The following is a 21,638-nucleotide window of genomic DNA, read 5'->3' on the forward strand; positions in this document are numbered from 1 at the left end:
ATAAACCGCCTCTTCCCATTGTATCGGAATCCACTCAATGGCAACTACCAACAACAACCGCATTTTATATTCAGTGAAACTGAGCCCCAGAGACCCCAATGAACTTTCCCACGATCACACATCTAGCCAGCAGTGGAAGCGGGCCTAGAGCCTGACAGACCAACAGACCATAAACATTAGTGGCACACTTTTGCCCAGGCCTGAGATACTGTAACGGGTGCAATAGCAGACAGAGGGGCAGAGGTGCTAGAGGAGATGATGTTTCCTGCAGGGACAGGGGGGAGAAAAGAGAAGTCTGAGCATCCCCACAATGAGATCGCAAGGACATGTGTCCCTTTGTCTTTGCAGATATCGCTAACAAAGTCCTCTTGGCTCTGTTCACCTGTGAGATGCTGGTAAAAATGTACAGCTTGGGTCTGCAGGCATATTTCGTCTCTCTTTTCAATCGGTTTGATTGCTTCGTGGTGTGTGGTGGAATTACTGAAACGATCTTAGTGGAACTGGAAATCATGTCTCCCCTGGGAATCTCTGTGTTTCGGTGTGTGCGCCTCTTAAGAATTTTCAAAGTGACCAGGTAAGGAAAACTGTATCTTGCTGCCAGTGTTTCTGAACGCAACATGGAGACCAGTTCTATCCCCTGGTCACATGATGTTCTGCTCTGTCCTGCACGGGTGTTCCGTGCTCATACCTTTGTCTTGACTTGTAGGCACTGGACTTCCCTCAGCAACTTGGTGGCATCCTTGTTAAACTCCATGAAGTCCATCGCTTCACTGCTACTTCTGCTCTTTCTCTTCATCATCATCTTTTCCTTACTTGGGATGCAGCTGTTTGGCGGCAAGTTTAATTTTGATGAAACGCTAACCAAGCGGAGCACCTTTGACAATTTCCCTCAAGCGCTTTTGACAGTTTTCCAGGTGAGCCCTCCCTTTTGCTCCCTGAAGAGCACATCGTGAGTAGCATCCAAAGCTTCCTTGTCTTCTTGTCTGTTCACAGCTCAATAAGAAGACGTGATTACGTTTCATTAGTAATCTTTGCCTAGAAATACTCTGGTAAATTTTGTGATTTAAGTCATTTGTTCTGCATCATATCCCAACTATCTGTGTGATGTGATTTCATTAAATTGTCTCTTTTTCTATATTTTTAAGTCCACAAGATTTATCACAAAGCAATAAACTGAAACCTCTTTTTTGATTTTGTCAGGCTTCTGAGGTTTCTCTGGGACAGACTCTAAAATCCTCTTCTTCTTTGCTAATTTCTAATTGAAAGCAAGTTTTGTAATCCTGGTTACAGCTGATTCATGGAAAGAAGTGAATCCCGAAGCCCTGATACTTTGGTGTGTAGTCACAGGAATTGGGGTGATCAAAGGGTGGTGAGAGCCTTCTGCCCCCTTTTGTCTTCCTGTGAAGTAACAAGGACTCGCACAGATTCTGAGGATGTCTGTGCTGTCTGGACCTTTGCTGGCACTGGGCTGAGAAAGGGGTGGTAGTGTCTTAGAGGTGCACAGATGGCTCTGCCTCTCTGAGCAGCGTTACGCTCTCCACCCCACCTGACTAGAAGCTTAGGTGTTCTAGACCTCCTCTTTGTGTGGTGTGAACTGAACCTCTTGACAGATGAGTTCAAAGGACACATCTGCTGTCACTGCTTTTCACATGTGATGTTGGTGAACATCAGAACTCTGCCAAAGAGGCAGGACGGCGTGGAGGGAAGGATCGTGGACATCTAGCTTCTATGAGTGTTCTGTCTGTACTCAGTTCTGTGATCTCGGAGAAGTCACTTATCCATTTCTGAAACAATGAGAGACTAGAGAGAATGATCGCTAAGATTCTTTGCCAGTTGGTCATTTTGAAGCATATGGAATTACTGTCAGTGCTATGGGTCATGGTTTTAGTTTTTGAATTATTATTAGTGTTTGGACACTGATCACTTGTTGTTGTTTTGGTCTACTTTCTTTCAGAGAAATCTCTCTCCCACTGTCTCTCTGTAATGCGTGCATATGGTACAAGATTCAAATGTTACATAAGGATATAAAGTGACAAGACTCCCTCCCACCTAGCCACCAATTTCCTCTTCTAGGAGGCAACCACCATCAAACAATTTCTTTTGTATTCTTTCATGTGTATTTGCTCATAGATAAAAATCTGTCTGTCTGTCTATGTTTATGTGTCTGCCTGTCTGTCTACATACCTACCTAACCACCCACCCACCTACCTACCTACAAATGAGTTTACACAGTGGTAGTCACTCAACATACCCTTCTTCATCTTGCTTTTACCACTGAAAGTGTCCTGAAGAGCCCTCCTTATTGGTCTATAAATGTTTGACAACTCCTTTTAAAGACTGCATAAATTCTGTGGCGTGGATGTGCCACAATTTGTAACCAGTCCCCTACTGATAAATATTTAGGTTGTGTCCAGTCTTGTGCTTCCATAAAGGGGGCTGCATAAGTGACCTTGAAGGTACGTCATGTGGTGCTTGGGTAAGAGTAGATCTGTAGGATAAAATCCCAGAAGTAGAACTGCTGGTTTCAAGGGTATGTCCATTTTAAACTTAGATACCATTGCCAAGGTACTGAAGCGTTTATTAATTTACACTCACTCCACCAGCCACATGGAAACTACCTGTGTCCTCACTACCTTTCCACCACAGTGCCTTTCACCTTTTTGATTGTTGTCTGTCTGATAGGTGAAAATGGTACCTCGTCATAGTTTTAATTGGTATTTCTGTTATCAAGAGTGGAGTTAGATGTCTTTTCATATGGCTTAGAGCCGTTTCTAGATCCTTTGCTGTGAATTGTATTATCTTTTCAAGTCCTTTGCTCATTTTTGTTTGGTTGTGATCCGCGACAGTTTTAAAAGTTAAAATACCTAGTACAGATAGGAGATAAAGTAGCTCTCTTTCTCTGGAAAATAGCATTTTTTAAATTATTCTGCATGCTCATTTGATTCTATTTCATGATAAATTGATTTATCAAGTATCATCATCAGTGAAGATTAAATTTGAAATTTCAGGTGGTAGTAGCATCCAGTTTGTAAACGTACGTGCGACATTTAGAATCCTCTGCTTCTGAAGTGTCATATCACAGATAAAATTCTCTACTTCCACAGCTCATTAACTTTGTGGAATATCGTGTAGCAGTTAAAAAGAATTCGATGAACCAACTAACATAGCCCTGGTGGTGCAATGGTTAGGCGCTTGGCTGCTAACTGAAAGGCTGGCAGTTCGAACCCACCCAGTGAGTCCATGGGAGAAAGACCTGGCAATCTGCTTCTGTACAGATTACAGCCAAGAAACCCCTATGGGGCAGTTCTGTTCTGTTACATAGGGGTCTCTATGAGTTGAAAATCTACTCGACAACACCCAACAACAACAGCTGATGTAGAAGGTCTCCAGAGTAAATTGTTGAGTGGAAAAAAAGCAAGTTGTGGAAAATTTTACATAGTACAATACCTTTTATGTTTAAAAAATCAGAGAAGACACTGGCTGCCTGTTTGCTCTGGGTATGTCTGTATGTATGTAAGTGCATAAACAAAGGTCTGGAGAGAGACTCGCCAACAGCAGACTTTCTGGGTATGGGACAGAAAATGGGCTGCGGGTGGAGTCAGAAGGCACGTGTGTCTTACATGTTAACATTTTTTCTCTAGAAGAATTAACTCGTGTATTTGTATAATTAAAAATAATGTTTTGAAAACTCTAGAATTACAGATGAACTTGTTCAGTGTAAAATGGACTGTGAAAGGCAGCTTAAACCAGATTTAGGCAGGTGCTCTGGGAGAGCAACTACGAATGGTGAATCCACCTGCCTGGTGATACCAGTTTTGGCTTCTTAGATTCTGACAGGTGAAGACTGGAATGCTGTGATGTACGATGGCATTATGGCTTACGGGGGCCCGTCCTCTTCAGGAATGATCGTCTGCATCTACTTCATCATCCTCTTCATTTGTGGTAACTGTATCCTTCAAACTGACCAGGGCTGCTTTGTTTTGTTTTTCTCTCTCTGAATTTCCCCGTGGTGGTGGCGGTGGTGGTAGCAGTCGTGGTGGGGAGGTGAACGCCCTTTCCTTGTTAGCTCGACATCTGCTTTTCTTCAGTGCTGCTGTGGGGACAGTGTGGTGTAAGCAGAACTCCAGTTAGGTTTTGAGGAATGAAAGCTGGCCAAGTGAAGCAAGTCAGGGGAAGGAGCATGAGACAACTCTTGTGCTGGGTGAGCATCCAGCTCAAAGTCCAGTCTCCTGTGTGGGCCTCAAGGGATGGCTTAAGGCAAGGCTAAATTACCTGTTCTCCATGTCATCACCCTCAGGAGGTTGAGGCTACATCTGTGTCTTCTTAAGAGGCTTCATAACTTATGGGCACCATCCTTGATGGAGTAATCCAAGCTCTCCTGAACCTAATTTCTCTTTGATGATCCGTTTGTCTTTTGGGGTCAAGTGCCCATTGGCTAGCTGCCATATCATGCTGGGTAAATTTTCTGTGATGCGTTTTCCCTGCCAAGAGGCTCCCTATAATTCTAGACCTCTGAGATCTGTTTCAGATCTCTGTTTACCCTGGTCCAGGCCTTTCATGACCCTGTAACCTTTGTTCGTGCCTGTTTTATCTATTTTCCATGTCTAGCACAAGACGTGGCATACAGAGGCCCTCAATAAATTTTCGATGAATGAGTGATTGCACAGACATATAAATACTACCTCTTGGTCTTCACCCTTCCGTTTTAAAGAGTCCTAATCTGAATTCTTCTGCTAAAGAGTCCCACATTTCTACAGCTGTTTTCCCCCTTAATCTTCTCTTACTTGTTAATGAATTTTCTTCAGTGTGGAAACCATAGTGCAAACCTGCCCTGATTTTCTCCACGGACAGTACTATGTGCTAAAGGTATTCTATGGAAACTCCCATCTCAACACACATAAATCCTATAATTCTGTCTTAGTTATCTGGTGTTGCTATAACAGAAATACCACAAGTGGTTGGCTTTAACAAAGAGAAATTTATTTTCTCAGTTTAGGAGGCTAGAAGTCCGAATTCAGGGTGCCAGCTCCAAGGGAAGTCTTGCTTTCTCTGTTGGCTCTGGGGGAAGGTCCTTGTCATCAATCTTTCTTGGTTGAGGAGAGCATCTCAGCACAGGGACCGCAGGTCCAAAGAATGCGTGATTCTCCTGGCTCTTGTCTCTCTGCTGGCTTCTCTCTTTTATATCTCAAAAGAGATTGACTTAAGACAAAACCCAGTCTTGTAGATTGAGTCCTGCCTCATTAACATAACTGCCTCTAATCCTGCCTCGTTAACATCATAGAGGTAGGATTTACAACATGTAGGAAAATCACATCAGATGACAAAATGGTGGACACTCACACAATATTGGGAATCATGGCCTAGCCAAGTTGACACGTATTTTTGAGGAGCACAGTTCAATCTATGACAAAGTCTTTCAACTCAGCTCTAGTGCCCACTCCTCTAGGGAGCCGCCTCTGCCCTGTCTCCTGCCCAGAGATGAGCTCCGCCCTGAGCTGAGTTCTCATCAGACTTTACCCATATGTCTCTCACTGCACATAGGTTCTGCCATGTATTGAACTTTGGGGTGGGTGCTTCTCCATCCTTCTAACTAGATAAGTGTCTTGAGACAGGAATCTTTTCTTTTTCACATCACTCATCACTTGCAATACAGGATCGTACATGTAGTCAGCCCTTGGTAAACATTTGTTAATTGAGTGGTAAGTATTTTCTTTTTCTGCTCTCCACATGATTAACTCTTTTGGCCAAGCAACATACTGGACTTAAGTCTGCAGAGAAGTATTCCCTGGCTACTCTATCCTGTTACATGTTATGTTTTCTTTGTAGCACGTGTCATTGTCTGAAATGTTTAAATAGTTGTTAATGTTCTGTCTCCCCCGACTTGAATGAGCACTCCTTGGGTGCTGGGACTCCAGTCAGTCGTGTTTTCTCCTGTCTCCCCAGCAGAACCTGGCACATCAGAGGGCCTTGGTAGATCTCTTTGAATGAATTCCAGGGCACAACAGTATTTAGGAGAGTCTGCAACGTGTCTTTAAATGCAGATGATGGGTGTTCGTTCATCTTGGAAACCATCTGTTATAAGTTTGCAAGATTTTCCTGTAGTTTATTACTATCCAAAAGAGGTTAGTGTCATTATAAGGCTAGAGGTAATTATTTCTTCATTGAGATCATTGATGAGAATACTCAATAAAGTTAGTCCTAGCACTAGTTTCTATTTTAGGTCACCGTTACCCCACGTCCGTCCAGAGGAGTCTCATGTTACCAAGCCACTTCCCAGCCCAGGAGAGATTGCTTCCCTAGGCTCATTGAAGCTCCATTTAAAATATAGTCTAGCGTATCAAAGGTGTTTTGAAAGTCTAAATATAATTCTCTCACATTTTTATCCTCTTTAAAGTCTTGAGTAGATTAGTCAAGCATGACATCCCATCTCAGATGTCTCATCATCAGTCCTCTGTTAGGTTATGTTTGTTTATGCATTCAGCAAACCCCGCCTGAGACTTCAGATTGCACAGGTCTTGTGCTATAGTGGAGTGCCTCTCCTGTCTTGGGGCCCCTGGGCTCTGGCAGTCTTGTGTGCAGGTGCACTGCATCCTCCTGAGAGAAGCCTTAGAGAGAGGGGCCATTTTGACTTACTGCCCTCTGATCCCTGCACTTCTCAAAAGTGTACTTAACTGCTGGTGAGTCAGAAGCAGCCTTCTTTTGATTTGAGCACCTTGCTCAGGATACTTTTTTTAGAACATTCTAGGGAACCAAGCCTACAACTTTATAGTAAGAGCTAAAAACCTGATAACCAGCTGTTCAATCACCTAACTTTTTACTGTTTGTAAAAACGAAATTCAAATACCACAGTCAAAGATTTAGCCCCAGTGGGTGTATTCAAAAGAAGAGTCTAGCATCATCTGGCAGTAAGTCAAGCATATTATAGAGAGTCAATAGTTGAATGAATGAGTTATCTGTAGACTCTGAAGGCTACTTCAGACAAGAAAGTCTCAGGCTGTCTTGTGCAATGGGATCATTATTTAAATAATGTGCAGCCTTTGAGGGGTCTATTTTGAAAGAAAAGGAGCCTGGTGGCAAAGTGGTTAAGCACTCAGCTGCTAACTGAAAGTCAGTGGTTTGAACCCACCGGCTGCTCTGCAGGAGAAAGATGTGGTATTCTGCTTCCATAAAGATTTACAGCCTTAGGCAGAGCCAACGTGGCACTATAAACAGAAGTACCATGCCATCCCTCCACAACAAAGACCTGGAAAACTAAGTAAAACAGACCAACGTCAATCCTGGAACCCTAAGCATCAAATGAAGAGATAAAGAACTCAACCAAACACTGAATGGAATAAGAAACTGACAGAGAACAAGGAGAGTTACGAGCGGAGGTCCCTTATCAGCTAACGAAGCACGGATCCACCATCTTGGACTCCCGTTAGAGATCGGCGTACAAGGAGTATGGGAAGGCAGATTCATGGAGCTTCCAGCAGGAGACAGAGCACCTGGTAACCAGCGAGACACACTTTCCTACCCCTCCCCCCACTCAGCCTTCGCCGCTTCCCAGCTGGCCAATCCTCAGCTTCCTGGTGGGATGATTCCCGGCTTCCCAGAGGGCTGAGCCCCAGCTTCCCAGCAGGCCAATTCCTGGCTTCCCAATGGGTGATCTGCTGCTTCCTGGCGGGCCGATCTGCAGCTTCGCGGCCGAGTCGCCACTTCCCAGCGGGCAGAGACCAAGGCATGGGAGGCACCAGTTCCGTGCTGTGTGAATTCACCCTGCACACACCAGCTGGCTTTTTCACTGCCATTTCTTTGCTGCTGGTTTTGTTTTTTTTTTGGCTTCTTCCCTGCCCTTCACCTCCTCCCCCTCCTTTCTCTTGAACACCTGACTCCATGTGCCATCTTTGCTGCTTCTTGACAGGCTGTGAAGTGCCGCTTGGCTGGGGAACTGTTTCCCTGGTCCATGCCACCACACTGGTGGGATCCCTGGGGGCTTTTTTTCTTCTTTCTTCTTTTTTTTTTTTTGTTTTCTCTTTCTATTTTCCATTTTATTCTCCTTCTTTTCTGGGTTTCTTGTCTCTTTCTACTTACCTTCTTTTTCTGTCTCCTGAATACCTGGCGTGGTGTATCATCTCCACCTCTTCTAACCTGGCTGTACTGAGTGGCTTGGGAGCTGTTGCCTTGGTCTACGCAGCCACACCAGTGAGATCCCTGGGGGCTTTTTAAAAAAAAAATTTTTTTTCCTTTTTCCTTTTTGTTTTTCTTCATTTCTCGGTTTCTCGTCTCTCCACTCCAACAGCAGGCTCCCTCAACACTTTATTTTTTTTTTTTTTTTTGGCTCCTGTTTCTCAATTCCTCTCTCTCTTCTTTCCCATACTTAACCTACTCCACACATCACAACCTCCCCTCCCCCTCCCTCCTGCCTATCTGCACCGTATGCTGAACATTGCGCTCTTGATCAGCACAGGCATGGCCTACTGGAAGCTGCCCTACACTGACCCCTGGATCACCTTATGGGCCCCAGTATGTGCCACAAAAAACCCATCCTAGTCCTTCCCCTTCAGCTGGACTTGCCCTGCTGCACCACAGCCGAGTGACTGGCCCTGCCGGTTGGACAACGAGGTGAAAAATATCATGTCTGCAGATGAGCAAACAACACAGAATGCACAGCCTGCCTGCTCAGACATAACTAAATAGAACAAAAAAGCAGCATGAAACAAACAAATCTACAATCAATAAATGAAGAAAATAACTACTGAATGTCCCAAAGACAGCAGACAATATCAAAACACATGAGAAAAACAGGACAGGATGGTTCCATTAGGTGTCCAAAATAAAATACCAGGTGACTTTCCAGTAGAAAAAAGGTAGTAGAACTACCTGATAGGGAATTCAAATCTCTAATATTCAGAGCTATCCAAGAGTTGAAGCAAAAAGCAGACAAAAATGAGGAAAAAATAGACAAATTCATGAAAAAGGCAGGTGAATTCATGGAAAATACAGACAGTCCTAGCTGGAGCAATAAGGCAAGAAAAAGAAATAAAGGGCATCCAAATTGGTAATGAAGAAGTAAAACTGTCCCTATTTGCAGATGATATGATACTATATATAGAAAACCCAAAAGACTCCATGAGAAAACTACTGGAAGTAATAGAAAGATTGAGCAGAGTAGCAGGATACAAGATAAACATACAAAAATCGGTTGGATTCCTATATACCAGTAAAGAAAATGACAAAAAGGAAATCAGGAAAACAATACTATTTATAATAGCCCCTATAAAAGTAAAATACTTAGGAATAAATCTAACCAAGGATGTGAAAGACCTATACAAAGAAAACTATAAAACACTACTGCAAGAAACCAAAAGAGGTCTACATAAATGGAAAAGCATACCATGCTCCTGGATAGATAGGCTCAACGTTGTGAAAATGACAGTTCTATCCAAAGCAATCTACAAATACAATGCAATCCCGATCCAAATACCAACAACAGTCTTTAAAGAGATGGAAAAAAACAATCATTAATTTTATATGGAAAGGGAAGAGGCCTCAGATAAGTAAAGCACTATTGAAGGAGAGTAATAAAGTAGGAGGACTCACACTACATGACCTCAGAACCTACTATACAGCTGCAGTAGTCAAAACAGCCTGCTACTGGTACAATGACAGGTACATTGACCAGTGAAACAGAATTGAGAACCCAGATGTAAATCCATCCACCTACAGTCACCTGATCTTCAACAAGTTCCCAAAGTCCATCAAATGGGGAAAAGACAGTCTTTTTAACAAATGATGCTGGCAAAATCAGATGTGCATCTGCAAAAAAATGAAACAGGAACCATACCTCACACCATGCACAAAAACTAATTCAAAATGAATCAAAGACCTAAATATAAAACGAAAAACTATTAAAGATCATAGAAGAAAAAATAGGATCAACGGTAGAGGCCCTAATACACAACATTAACAGGATATAAACCATAACTAACAACATACAAACTCCAGAAAATAAACTAGATAACTGAGATCTTCTAAAAATTAAACACTTAAACGCTCATCAAAAGACTTCACTGAAAGAGTAAAAAGAGAACCTACAGACTTGGAAAAAAAAATTGGCTGTTACAAGTCCGACAAAGGTCTAATCTCTAAAATCTACAGGAAAATCCAACACGTCTACAAAAAAAGACAAATAACCAGTTAAAAAATGCGCAACGGAAATGAACGGACACTTCACCAAACAAGACATTCCAATGGCTAACAGACACATGAGAACATGCTCGTGATCACTGGCCATTAGAGAAATGCAAATCGAAACCACAATGAGTTACTATCTTAGCCCGGCATTACTGGCACAAATTAAAAAAAAAAAAACAACAGAAAATTACAAATGTTAGAGATGCTGTGGGGAGATTGGAACTCTTATGCACTGCTGGTGGGAATGCAAAATGGTACAACCATTTTGGAAAATGATATGGCACTTCTTAGAAAGCTAGAAATAGAAATACCATATTATGATCCAGCAATCCTACTCCTAGGGATACATCCTAGAGAAATGAGAGCCGTCACACGAATTAACATATGCACACCCATGTTCTTTGAAGCATTGTTCACAATAGCCAAAAGATGGAAACAACCTATATGCCCATCAACAGATGAATGGCTGAACAAACTATGGTACATACACACAATGGAGTACTACGCAACGTTAAAGAAAAATGATGAATCTGCGAAGCATCTCACAACATGGATGAATCTGGAGGACATTATGCTGAGTGAAATAAGTCAATCAAAAGTACAAATATTGTATGAGACCACTACTATAAAAACTCATGAAGAGGTTTACACACAAAAAGAAACAATCTTCTATGGTTATAAGGGAGGGGAGGGGTGGGGGTAGAAAAACACTAAATAGACAATAGATAGGTGTAACTTCGGTGAAGGGTAAGACAGTACACAGTACTGGAGAAGCCAGCACAACTTGTTCAGGGTAAGGTCATGGAAGCTTCATGGACAAATCCAAACTGTCTTAGGGACTGAATTACTGGGCTGAGGGCTGTGGGGACCGTGGTCTCAGGGAACATCTTGCTCAATTGACATAACATAGTTTATAAAGAAAATGTTCTACATTCTACTTTGGTGAGTAGTGTCTAGGGTCTTAAAAGCCTGTGAGGAGCCACCTAAGATACTCCAGTGGTCTCACCCCTTCAGGAGCAAGGGAAAATGAAGAAAAGTAAAGACACAAGGGAAAGATTAGTCCAAAGTACTAATAGACCACAACTACCATAGTCTCCACCAGACTGAGTCCAGTACAAGTAGATGGTGCCCAGCTACCACCACTGACTGCTCTGACAGGGATCACAATACAGGGTCCTGGAGAGAGCTGGAGAAAAATTAGAACAAAATTCTAACTCAAAGACCAGACTTACTATCCTGACAGAGACAGGAGAAACCCCAATAGTATGGACCCTGGACACCCTTTTAGCTCAGTAATGAAGTCACTCTGGAGGTTCACCTTTTAGCCGAAGATTAGACAGACCTGTAGGACAAAACGAGACTAAAGGGGCACACCAGCCCTGGGGCAAGGACTAGAAGGCAGGAGGGGACAGGAAAGTTGGTAATAGGGAACCCAAGGTCAAGAAGGGAAAGTACTGATGTGTCATGGGGTTGTTAACCAATGTTATAAAACAGTGTATGTACTAACTGTTTATTGAGAAGCTAGTTCTGTAAACCTTCATCTAAAGTATAATTTAAAAAAAATTTTTTAAAAATCATTAAATCAGATAAAGTACATCCTTTTTATTAAGTGTCCTTCAGACTTTGTGTGGATTTAACCACGTTAAAACTGTGGCCAAAGACATTCTAAATTGTGGAATGGTGGCAGATAGTTGAAAGAGATCTCTTGGTTGGCATTTTGAAGAATATTTTCTTATCCTCTTGGAGGGTCTGTAAAGCACATTTCAAATTGCCATTTTGAATTCCTATACTTTTTCTTTAATTAAAAAATTTTAATTATAGCCAAAAGCTATTTGCTGGAATTGTGTAAAAATGTTTACAGATGCCTTAGGAAGAAAACAGCAGAATGTGAAGCTAATTGTGTTGATTCAAAATAATTATGAAACACAAATGACCATTACTTATAGCAAGTCCCCTGACAATTAGAGGTTGACTCCAGGGATCAGCTCAAATGAAGGAAAAAAGAAAAAAGAGAGAGCAGTGGTATATTTATGTGGCAATAATCAAACTAGAAAATATACCCTATCCTGAAGTTAATAAAGTTCTTTGATGACATTTTGTTATTTGATTTATTTGAGCTGTTTTTAAATTAAATACAGCTATTTTTTAATAAGCTTAAAAAAAAAAGATTTACAGCCTTGGAAACCCTATGGGGCAGTTCTACTCTGTCCTGTAGGGTCGCTGAGTCAGAATTGACTCAACAGCAATGGGTTTTGGTTTTAGACACCTTGTTTATATTATAGATAGCTAACTAAAAGGTTGGCAGTTCAAAACCACCAGTGGCTCTGTGGGAGAAAGATGTGGGAGTCTGCTTCCATATTTACCCCTCCAAAACCCTATGAGGTCACTGTGAGTTGGAATCAACTTGATGGCAGTGGGTAAACAATGTGTATCATAGCTATACGCACACATATGCTTGTAACTACATGCACACACACATAAAGGGGAATGTTTATAGGTTTTCGTAGGCTTTAGGGAATCTTAATTTTACTTCTTTACAGACTGTCTTCTACAGGTTTCTAGTTTTCTTGAAAAAAACAGTTTCTCATAGCTCTGATTCTCTGGTTTTACCAAGCGAATAGCCCTAGGGACAGTCACCCGCTACTGGCGCCTCCCGGAACACAGAGGGATATGACATTGGCATTGTTGGCCGTAATGCAGCTGCCTTTGGACATGTGTTGTACCCTTAAAATTTTCAAATTAGATATTCTACTGAATGTCTTCTTGGCCATCGCTGTAGACAATTTGGCTGATGCTGAAAGTTTGAACACTGCTCAGAAAGAGGAAGCTGAAGAAAAAGAAAGGAAAAAGATTGCCAGGTAACCCCATTTTCACCTGAGGTGTTTGCTGATGGGTTCTCCTCGGGAGCCCTCTCAGGGAACCCAGCCACAGGTAAGGCCTGGCCTGTTTTTGGCAGAGTCACTTATACTCCTTAATAGCTGCAGCCCCCATGTTGCTGCTTTGCAGTGATTGTGGGGACCGTGTTGCAGACCAGAAAGGATGGACGGAAGCCAGGCCGTGGGCTCTCATTCTCAGAGCTGAGACCGGGAGTGCACATCCCCATGCCTAAACAAATGCTGCAGTTAATTTTGGCATCATAAAATAAATGATGCATTCAGTGCTGATTAGCTCTTGGGTGAGAATTTTAATAAGATGGTCTGTGTAATGAATCCAGTGAGCTGAGATTAACAGGAAGCTCTGAGTTCGGGTCATGCCATGTTCTTGCTGTTTAGTGTTGTTTTCAATTAAGTTCTGTCCTTCATCAGGGCACTGTTGACTCAGAATCTTGATTAGCATTTTTATATATAGCAATATGGTTATTTGATTCCTTGTGTTCTTTTCTTTTCTCTGTAGAAAAGAGAGCCTGGAAAATAAAAAGAACAACAAACCAGAAGTCAACCAGATAGCCAACAGTGACAACAAGGTATTTATTCTAAAATACTTCTCCCCCTTATGATTCGCAGTGATTCAGTCCAGTGGATAGCTCCATAGGAGTTTCATTTGCACCACGAACATGGCCTGTGTGATGCCTCATCATGAGTGTATGGAATGCCGTGTAGACAAGTTCTGAAGGATTATGATTGAATTTAGGCAGTCAGCTGGTTGTTGAACCAATATTTCACCAGAGAAACAGTATGTTAAATACTTGACTGATTTGATGACTTATTTTTTCTTTATTGGAAGTGTGTGGTCAGGATGATGTTAGCATCTCCTAGGGGATTAAACTTAGGGATTATTACTAGGTGTCTGTTCCCAGAGGTGAGCTGAGAATCAGGTGTCAAACTTTATTCCACCAAGGACAGCTCTGGGTTTTTCATTCATTTTTTCACTGAGTCAGTGGCTACTGTGAGTCAGGCACTGAGAATTCAGGAGTGAACAAGACTGACAAGGCCCCTGCCTTCATGGAGCTCACAGTCTCATAGGGAGACAGGAAACTGAAATGCAGTTATCATGCGGTGTGTGTGACAAATACTGGGATAGGAAAAGGACCGGGTGCTTCTTGGGGCTGGTTAACCTGACTGAGTAGGGGTCATACCAGGTTTCTTCATCTGCCCTCTTCCCCTAGACCTTCTGTCTTAAGTAGAATCACCATCTTGGGGACATCTGCCTGTCCCTACACACTTGCACACAGACACATACTTCGGAGGGAACTTCTCTGCCCTGTGCTGAGTGGCTGACTTGATTCTTCACTTTGTTTCTCCAAAGTGCATTTAGTCAGTCTCCCCTTCTCTCAAGACATCTCTTTCATCCTAGGTTACAATTGATGACTACCGAGAAGAGGATGAGGACAAGGACCCCTACCCACCTTGTGATGTGCCAGGTATGGTAGTGGAGACCAGAGATGGGCTCTCAGCTCATGAATGACGTGGCTTTACCACGACGCTGTGATCAGCTGCTGTGTCTGTGGCTAGCTAGCCCAGCTGGGGCACACACTGGGATACTGAGGCGACTGAGGTCATGGATCCTGTCTCTCTGGGGACTAGCTAACTCCATTTTTTCCTTGGTCACAGGCAGCATATGTAACACACGTTCCAGGTGATGAGGAGAGAAAGTGTGAATGGAATAGGGCGAGCCCAACCTCTGTGGGGAAAGCTCTCTAGGAGGCAGCCTAGAGTCTAGAAGGTTCCTGTTCAGCCAATAGTTTCACTAACTTAGCTGATTTAGGTGGTACTGGGGAGTCTGGGGGACTGATCGTAAGTGACCTTGATGTCCCATAGAAAGTTTTTCAGGCAAAACTGAGCAAGAAGGCTACTGGGGAAATAGCCAGCTGCTGGGAGAATGGCTGTGAGAATCCCACCACTGCCACCTTTTACCTGTAGTCAGATCTTAAACTAGTTGGTAGCCTCATTCCCACAACTAAGCACAGACCAGATGGGGACACTTCTCAGCACCCTTCACACTCTCAGTTCATGTTCTGAGGAAGCAGAATGGCTTTGATTAATGTATGCTGGTAAATGCTGTTAAAGTTTAAGCTGAATTTTAATGTCAAATTGAGAAAAATAAACCCAAGTGCAATCATTGTGTATTTTATGCCTATTAAAAAAAAATATTTCATTTAAAGTAGGGGAAGAGGAAGAGGAGGAGGAAGAGGATGAACCTGAGGTCCCTGCTGGTCCCCGTCCTCGCAGAATCTCAGAGTTGAACATGAAAGAGAAAATCATCCCCATCCCTGAAGGAAGCGCTTTCTTCATTCTTAGCAAGACCAACCCGTAAATACACCCTTTTCAGCCCCATCATGACACGTCTCACTGTGACCCCACACAGTTGTGTGAGGGAGGCTGGGGATGAGATGAGATGAGGGAAAGCAGCTCACAGCCCCTTCTGAACCTGAGCATCTCCAGAGCCCCCACCCCCACAACCAAGTTTATTTCAACCCTTCTGCTGCTCCTGCCTTGCTGTACCCTTCTGTTCATCTCTACCTAGCCTTCTCTTTCCTGGACAAAGGGGCTGAGGTGTGACAAGGTTCTGGGAGGAGCTCACTCAAGATTCCCCTCCTCCCCTAATCCTGCACCAGGGAGAGCAGTGGGGAAATACTTTATGCTCATCAAGATATTCTAGTTGGAGCCCACTGCTCTGGTGTTTGTGTATTGTCACCTGTGAAAACACTTTCCATCCCATAGGACTCTTTTCTAATGAGTGGGTCTTCTGCTCAGATGCTTTGTGGATGAGAATTTTGTGACCAAGTTCTGCACAGCATCTTCTTCCTGAGACCCACCCTATTGAGTTTTATAATGATAAAGTAATATTGCTCAATAATATTTTATAGGTTGTAGCTATTCGAGTCCGGTCTATGATATTCTACTCGAAATAGCATTTCTCATATTAAAACGATGAGGTGCTCACCAGGAACATGGTAATTATTCATAAATACTGTAAGAGGGAGAAGTTGATTTACTAGCTGGTTTCTAGGTTTTAAATCATCTGGGATTGAGTGAAATGCCAGAGGGAATAAATGGCTCCTGGGAAGGTTTCTAGAATGGCAGAGAGAAGAACTCTGTATAATTCACAGGCCCTAGGGAGACCTGGGTCGGGGAAGCAGGGCATGCTGGAGCCTTTCGAGACTTGAAGATTTGATGGTAGTTTTTTACAGCTCATCACTGCTAGGAGTTTGGGTATGCCTTTAAAATAGGTTATTAAACCGATGTTACTGACACCTGTGCCTCACTGTGTATACATGTATTGAAGGAATGGATTGATTTTCTCCTAAAGCTGTGAGCGCTCCTGCCCTCACTGCCTTGGAAGGGTTCCCCAGGCTCAGCTGCTAATTAGCTGGCAGGCATCCCAGGGGGTCCATCTCAGCATTAAGCAGCCCCAAAATGGAGGATTTCAAGTGAGGGCTTGCTTCCATATAAAGTTGACTCTGGGTTTTTTTTTTTTTTTTTTTCTTTTTTTTTGGTGGTAAATATATGCGTAACAAGTAATTTGCCATTTCAACATTCTTCACATGAACAGTTCAGTAATTCAGTGACATTAGCTATGTTTATCATGTTGTTCAACCATTGACCCCAGTTTTGAAGATGAAAAAAAAGTTTTCAAAGAAAAACCTACATGTATTCTATAGACAAAATAAGTCTTTAAATTCTAAAGTCAAGTATTAAGCTTAAGGCTAGCCCAACAGGACATCAGGTAGCACACAGAGACTTCACTGGATCCCAGGCTCTGTGGTGCTGGGCACACACGCTGCCCTTCCTTCCCTTACAGGACCCAGGACTCTGTGAGAATTGGAGCACACACTAGCGCACAGTGCCATAACATCTTTGCGTGTTAGCAAAGGATGTAACTTTCACTTAACTTTCTAAGAAGTATTCATTGGAGGTCAACTCCAAAATAATAATAAAAAAAAAAAGAATAAAAACATTTATGATGAAATCTCCACATAATACGAGATTTCACCAAGCCTCACTTATTGTAAATCATATATTAACACAGCCAAACTGCAGTATGGGAAAGGGAATTGTCTCGTTCTTTGTGAACTGTTGAGATGAGGTCTAACCTCGATCTCCTTTCTAGAAGAACGAAAACTAAGCAGTTGGGCTTCATATTATAGTGGAAAACGTCAGAGTCAGATAAAACTGAATGGGAAATCTTCCCCTGGTCCTTAGTAGTTGTGTTACCTTGAGAAAGTTCTTTCATCTCCTTAAACCTCAGTTTCCCTATCTTTAGAAGGGTGATACCCTGCTTTGAAGGACTAAATGCAGTGGTCTCCGTAGAAACCCCAGCAGAGAGCCAGTTGTACTACACACTCTCGGGAACTATTGTCCTTGGGTTTCATAGGGCAAATGGTCAGGATTCAGGTTTGCATGGGTAGGGACGTGGGTGGCATAGCAGACAGCTCTCATTGGCCTGATCTTTTGCCAGAGTGGCCCTACACTCTTAAGGGTCCCCAGAGGCTAGAAGTGCTTGCCTGTCTGCTTGAACCCTATCTGGGACTGTGTCCAGTCCATGCAGAGGCTTTTCCCCTGCAGGATCCGCGTCGGCTGCCACAAGCTCATCAACCACCACATCTTCACTAACCTCATCCTCGTCTTCATCATGCTGAGCAGCGCTGCCCTCGCCGCTGAGGACCCCATCCGCAGCCACTCCTTCCGGAACACTGTAAGCTGCCGACAGGAGAGGAGGGTGGCGCTCACTCTGGGATCTGTGCTGGCCTTGGCTTAAGCAGAGGCCGTCATCAAGATAGGACCTCCAGAGGCCCATGAAGCTGAAAACTAGAGTAGGCTTCTCGTTCGTCTCAAGACGTTCTATATTTGAGGTCTGTAAGCGCCAGGGAGGTTTCATTTTATCTGGACAAATCTTTACTGAATTATTTATTTTAAACCTCATTTTAAATGCTCTGCAGTAATTTATGGTATACTCAGGACCCCTGCTTCTCTTCCTCTTTATCCCTTGTTGCCAACATTTTGGTCCCTCTTTCCCCTCCCCAGTCAAATTGACACCCACGTTTATTTTGAGATTTCTTCGCCCTGGAAGCATACAGGAGGGAGAGAAAATAAAATTGCACCAGGTATGTCAGGTGCCCAGAAACCTCTTATTGAGGGGTGGTGGAGGCTTAAAGGAGAAAAGGCTCTTAATAAAGCACTTTCGGCTCCATTTACTGAGGAGATCATGGGATGTTGAGTTGAGTGGTTCCATGGAGAGGAAGAACCATAGGTTTTTATGCGGCAAGAGGTGCTTCTACTAAGGGAACAAGTAGAGGGTAATTATTATTATTATTAATTTAGGAATAGTGCCCTTCCACTGCATCCATGTTGGAAAGAAACTTGCATGCATGTTAGTTCTTGCTTAAGCAGTCCCATCTTAGCAATTGAGCTATGAAGTACTGAGAGAAATCCAAAGGAGAGACAGCTTCAGAAGGCTAGCAGCCTGTTGACTCTCTGGCCTAGATACTGTAGTGCAGCTTCAGGTTATTATCCAGAAAACCTCCCAAGAGAGGGGGCTCAGCAAGTGCGGAGACCACCAGCTGTGGCTGCCTTGCCTGATTTGCGCTTCTTTCTATAATCAGATCTTTAGAGATTTGAGGGTTAAAACAAGTCATTAGATCAGTGCCCCCAGGATTTCTGTCATAAGAACAAAGTCTCATGTCTTTCTGTGTTGCCAGTGCTCTTCGTTTTGAAGCCTGGCAAATCTAATCTATCAGACTGACAAAACATGCACTCTGATACGAAGAAGATAAAAAGAACTTTCCCCGAGGTGACTTGTTGGTGTAGATGTGAAGATGAAGGCCCCTGAGCCTTAGACTGTACTTCACAGATGAGGACTTTTGATAGAGGCTCCCAAGGCCGTCTCTGTCTGAACATTCAGATGGAACAGAGAGCTCTCGGTCATCGAGTCCCATCCTGAAAATCAGGGACAAAGGGGAAAAACTATTCGGGAAAAAATATCATCAGGTGACAGCTTAGGCCAGGAGCTGGTGTAGACTACAGATTGACAAGGAGTTCGTTTACATTGGGACCTCATGGTCTTAAAATTTTTAATCACAATAACTTCTTAGTTTATTTCCCTACTACTTTTTCCCAAGAGTGTTGTTGTTCCTTTTGAATAGATGTTGTACACATGTGCATGTGTATTATTTTTTAAAGCATGGCAGTGTTGTTTTTTTTTTAACTTTGGCTGAGTTCTTAGTGTAAAAGAGAATGGAAGAGAGGGGGAAGAACTACTTAAATCTAAGAACTTTGACTCCTAGGCCTCACGTTGTTGACTTGTAGGCAGCAGTGTTTTTCTCGACTACCCAAGTGCTTTTAACATTGATAGCCTTGCTGTGACCCAGGAGGGAATAAGGAGGAAGCGGCAGGGTCCTGATAGTGTACTGGAAAATACCTTCTGTTGCCTGGCCAGGAACACAATACCCAGAAGTGTTCAAGCCAATCTTACAAACCCAAAGGCAGAAACGATTGGGAAAATGATACCCTCTGAAGAGAGAACTTTGTCTGAGGAAAGCTGGGCTTTGAAGCAAAGGTCATCACCTTACTGTAAAAGAAATAGTAAAGGACTACCCTCAGGTGGATCACATACTTAAAACGGGGCCCTGTGGCTCTAGAGTGGCATTTGAGAGTCCTAAGTGTTCGCTCAGCAATGCCTATAACTGGCTGTGTGGCCTGAGCAGGTGCCCCCCTGCCGCCTTGTCCCCAGAGTTCACATCTATTCAATGAAAAGAGTTGGCTTGGGTTGTCTCCATGGTCCCTTCCTGCTTTGATCTCTTCAATTCTTTCAGAACCACTGAGCAAGAAACCAAAGAGCATAGTTGTCATGAAGATAAGGAGCTAAGATGGTTTCTCTTATTGACAGAGTCTTGGCCACCATCTTTGTGATTGAGGGTGTTGCACTCAGCAGTTCGCTGGCAGCAGCCTTATGTGAGTGGTCACACTTCTGGCTGCTGGCCCACTGGCTGCTCCTCATGGCTCTGAGGAGGATCAGGGACCCTAGAAGGGTTAACAGTCCTCAGTTGGTGGGAGAGTAGAGAGCATCTTCAGAAATGCTCCTAGAGTAGCCTGGACTGATCATTCAAATGCCAAGTCAGTCTGTTCTTCGAGTGGGCCCAGTGAGGTAAAAACCAGCATCTGGAGACAGCAGTGTTAGATGCAGAGCAACGAACAGAAGATGGTAAGTACGGCTATGCCTTGCAGACCAAGCAGCTCAGCACATTGGTGGGGGAGAGCGTTTACTCCTCAATTAAATGGAATGTGAGGGGACATGTGGAAGCTTCTGGCTCAGTTTGATGCCACTAACATCTGTATTTACATCCTTCCACCGATCTGAAGCCCGGCTAGAAGGCGGCATAGTTCATTCAGCCAAAGATGTAGTTACAAACCTAAAATGTATTTAAGACACTAATTTATCTGATGCCATAAGGAATTTGTAGATGTAGTGCTCTGAGGAGAAAAGATTATTAATAAACCACTTTCAGAAATGAGCCTCTGTCCAAGACAGGAGCCTGGGAAGTGAGTTAGCGTGAGTGGCTAAAGGAGGTGAGGATTCCAAAATGTTCTTTTTTGGTCAAAAAGGGGAGCTGTAATTGGACCAATGCAGGGCATTTATGAGCATCTACACACTTAACTCCAGGGTGGCAGGGTTATCCTGGGTGAACGGGTCTCTGACTGGGAGTGGGCGGGGGGGTCTGCCCATGTGCATGTAGCTGTGAGAGCTTATCCAGGTGCCTTTTTCTCATTGCTACATGTTGTGCCTTGCAGATACTGGGTTACTTTGACTATGCTTTCACAGCCATCTTCACTGTTGAAATCCTGTTAAAGGTAATGGATTTTTCTTTGATCCTCACATGTTCTAAAGCAGCTGTGGCAATTAACGGTTGCAATTCTTTGTTTACCTTCCAGATAATAGGTTATGCAGATTATGTCTTCACTGGTACTTTTGCATTTGAGATCGTTTTGAAGGTAACAGGCTACACAGCAGTGGGTCAAAGGGACTCCTCCTGTGTGTGATACACAGGAAAGAAGCTTGAAGTGCTCTTGACTTTTTATTTTTATTCTTTTATGTCTTCTGTAAGATGAACTTTTTCTTAACCAAAGGATTTTTTTCTGTAACTATTGCAACTTATTTTTGCTGTCTATTTTTAACCTTTGCATGCATGTAGGAACTACTTTTGCTTCATGAAACTGATCGGGAATTATATTTTGCTCCCTTTAAAAAATATATATGTATATCCTTTGACATTTGTTGATGGATAATAGATCCATCACTGTGTGTGAACTTTCTTCCACCCTTCCTGGCATCAGAGGCAGAGGAAAAGCGTTCATCCTGGGAAGGGAGTATATCTTTTCTCATTTCTCTGACTGAATTATGTTTTCAGTGGCCTAAAATAGTAACACGCTATTTTCTTGCAATAGGATTTGCAAGATAACTTGAGTCTATTTGTGTTAAGATATTTTATATCTTTTTTAATGGATGGGCTTACATTTACACAACAA

The 21,638-nt window shown here is 43.0% G+C and overlaps 1 protein-coding gene across 4 annotated transcripts in view; it reads left to right on the forward strand.

The window, feature by feature from the left end:
* CACNA1D (calcium voltage-gated channel subunit alpha1 D) overlaps positions 1-21,638 on the forward strand; it is a 379,519-nt gene that overhangs the window by 283,373 nt on the left and 74,508 nt on the right. For all 4 annotated transcript variants that reach the window (XM_004368621.1, XM_004368623.1, XM_004368620.1 and 1 more), the window contains 9 exons: positions 349-574; positions 707-914; positions 3,828-3,948; positions 12,920-13,034; positions 13,570-13,639; positions 14,470-14,536; positions 15,278-15,425; positions 17,682-17,811; positions 20,904-20,963. In XM_004368621.1, the coding sequence (XP_004368678.1) occupies positions 349-574; positions 707-914; positions 3,828-3,948; positions 12,920-13,034; positions 13,570-13,639; positions 14,470-14,536; positions 15,278-15,425; positions 17,682-17,811; positions 20,904-20,963 (1,145 nt within the window). The remainder of the gene's footprint in view (positions 1-348; positions 575-706; positions 915-3,827; positions 3,949-12,919; positions 13,035-13,569; positions 13,640-14,469; positions 14,537-15,277; positions 15,426-17,681; positions 17,812-20,903; positions 20,964-21,638) is intronic.

The sequence above is a fragment of the Trichechus manatus genome, unplaced genomic scaffold (assembly GCF_000243295.1).
Source record: "Trichechus manatus latirostris isolate Lorelei unplaced genomic scaffold, TriManLat1.0 scaffold00001, whole genome shotgun sequence".
NCBI lineage: Eukaryota > Metazoa > Chordata > Mammalia > Sirenia > Trichechidae > Trichechus > Trichechus manatus.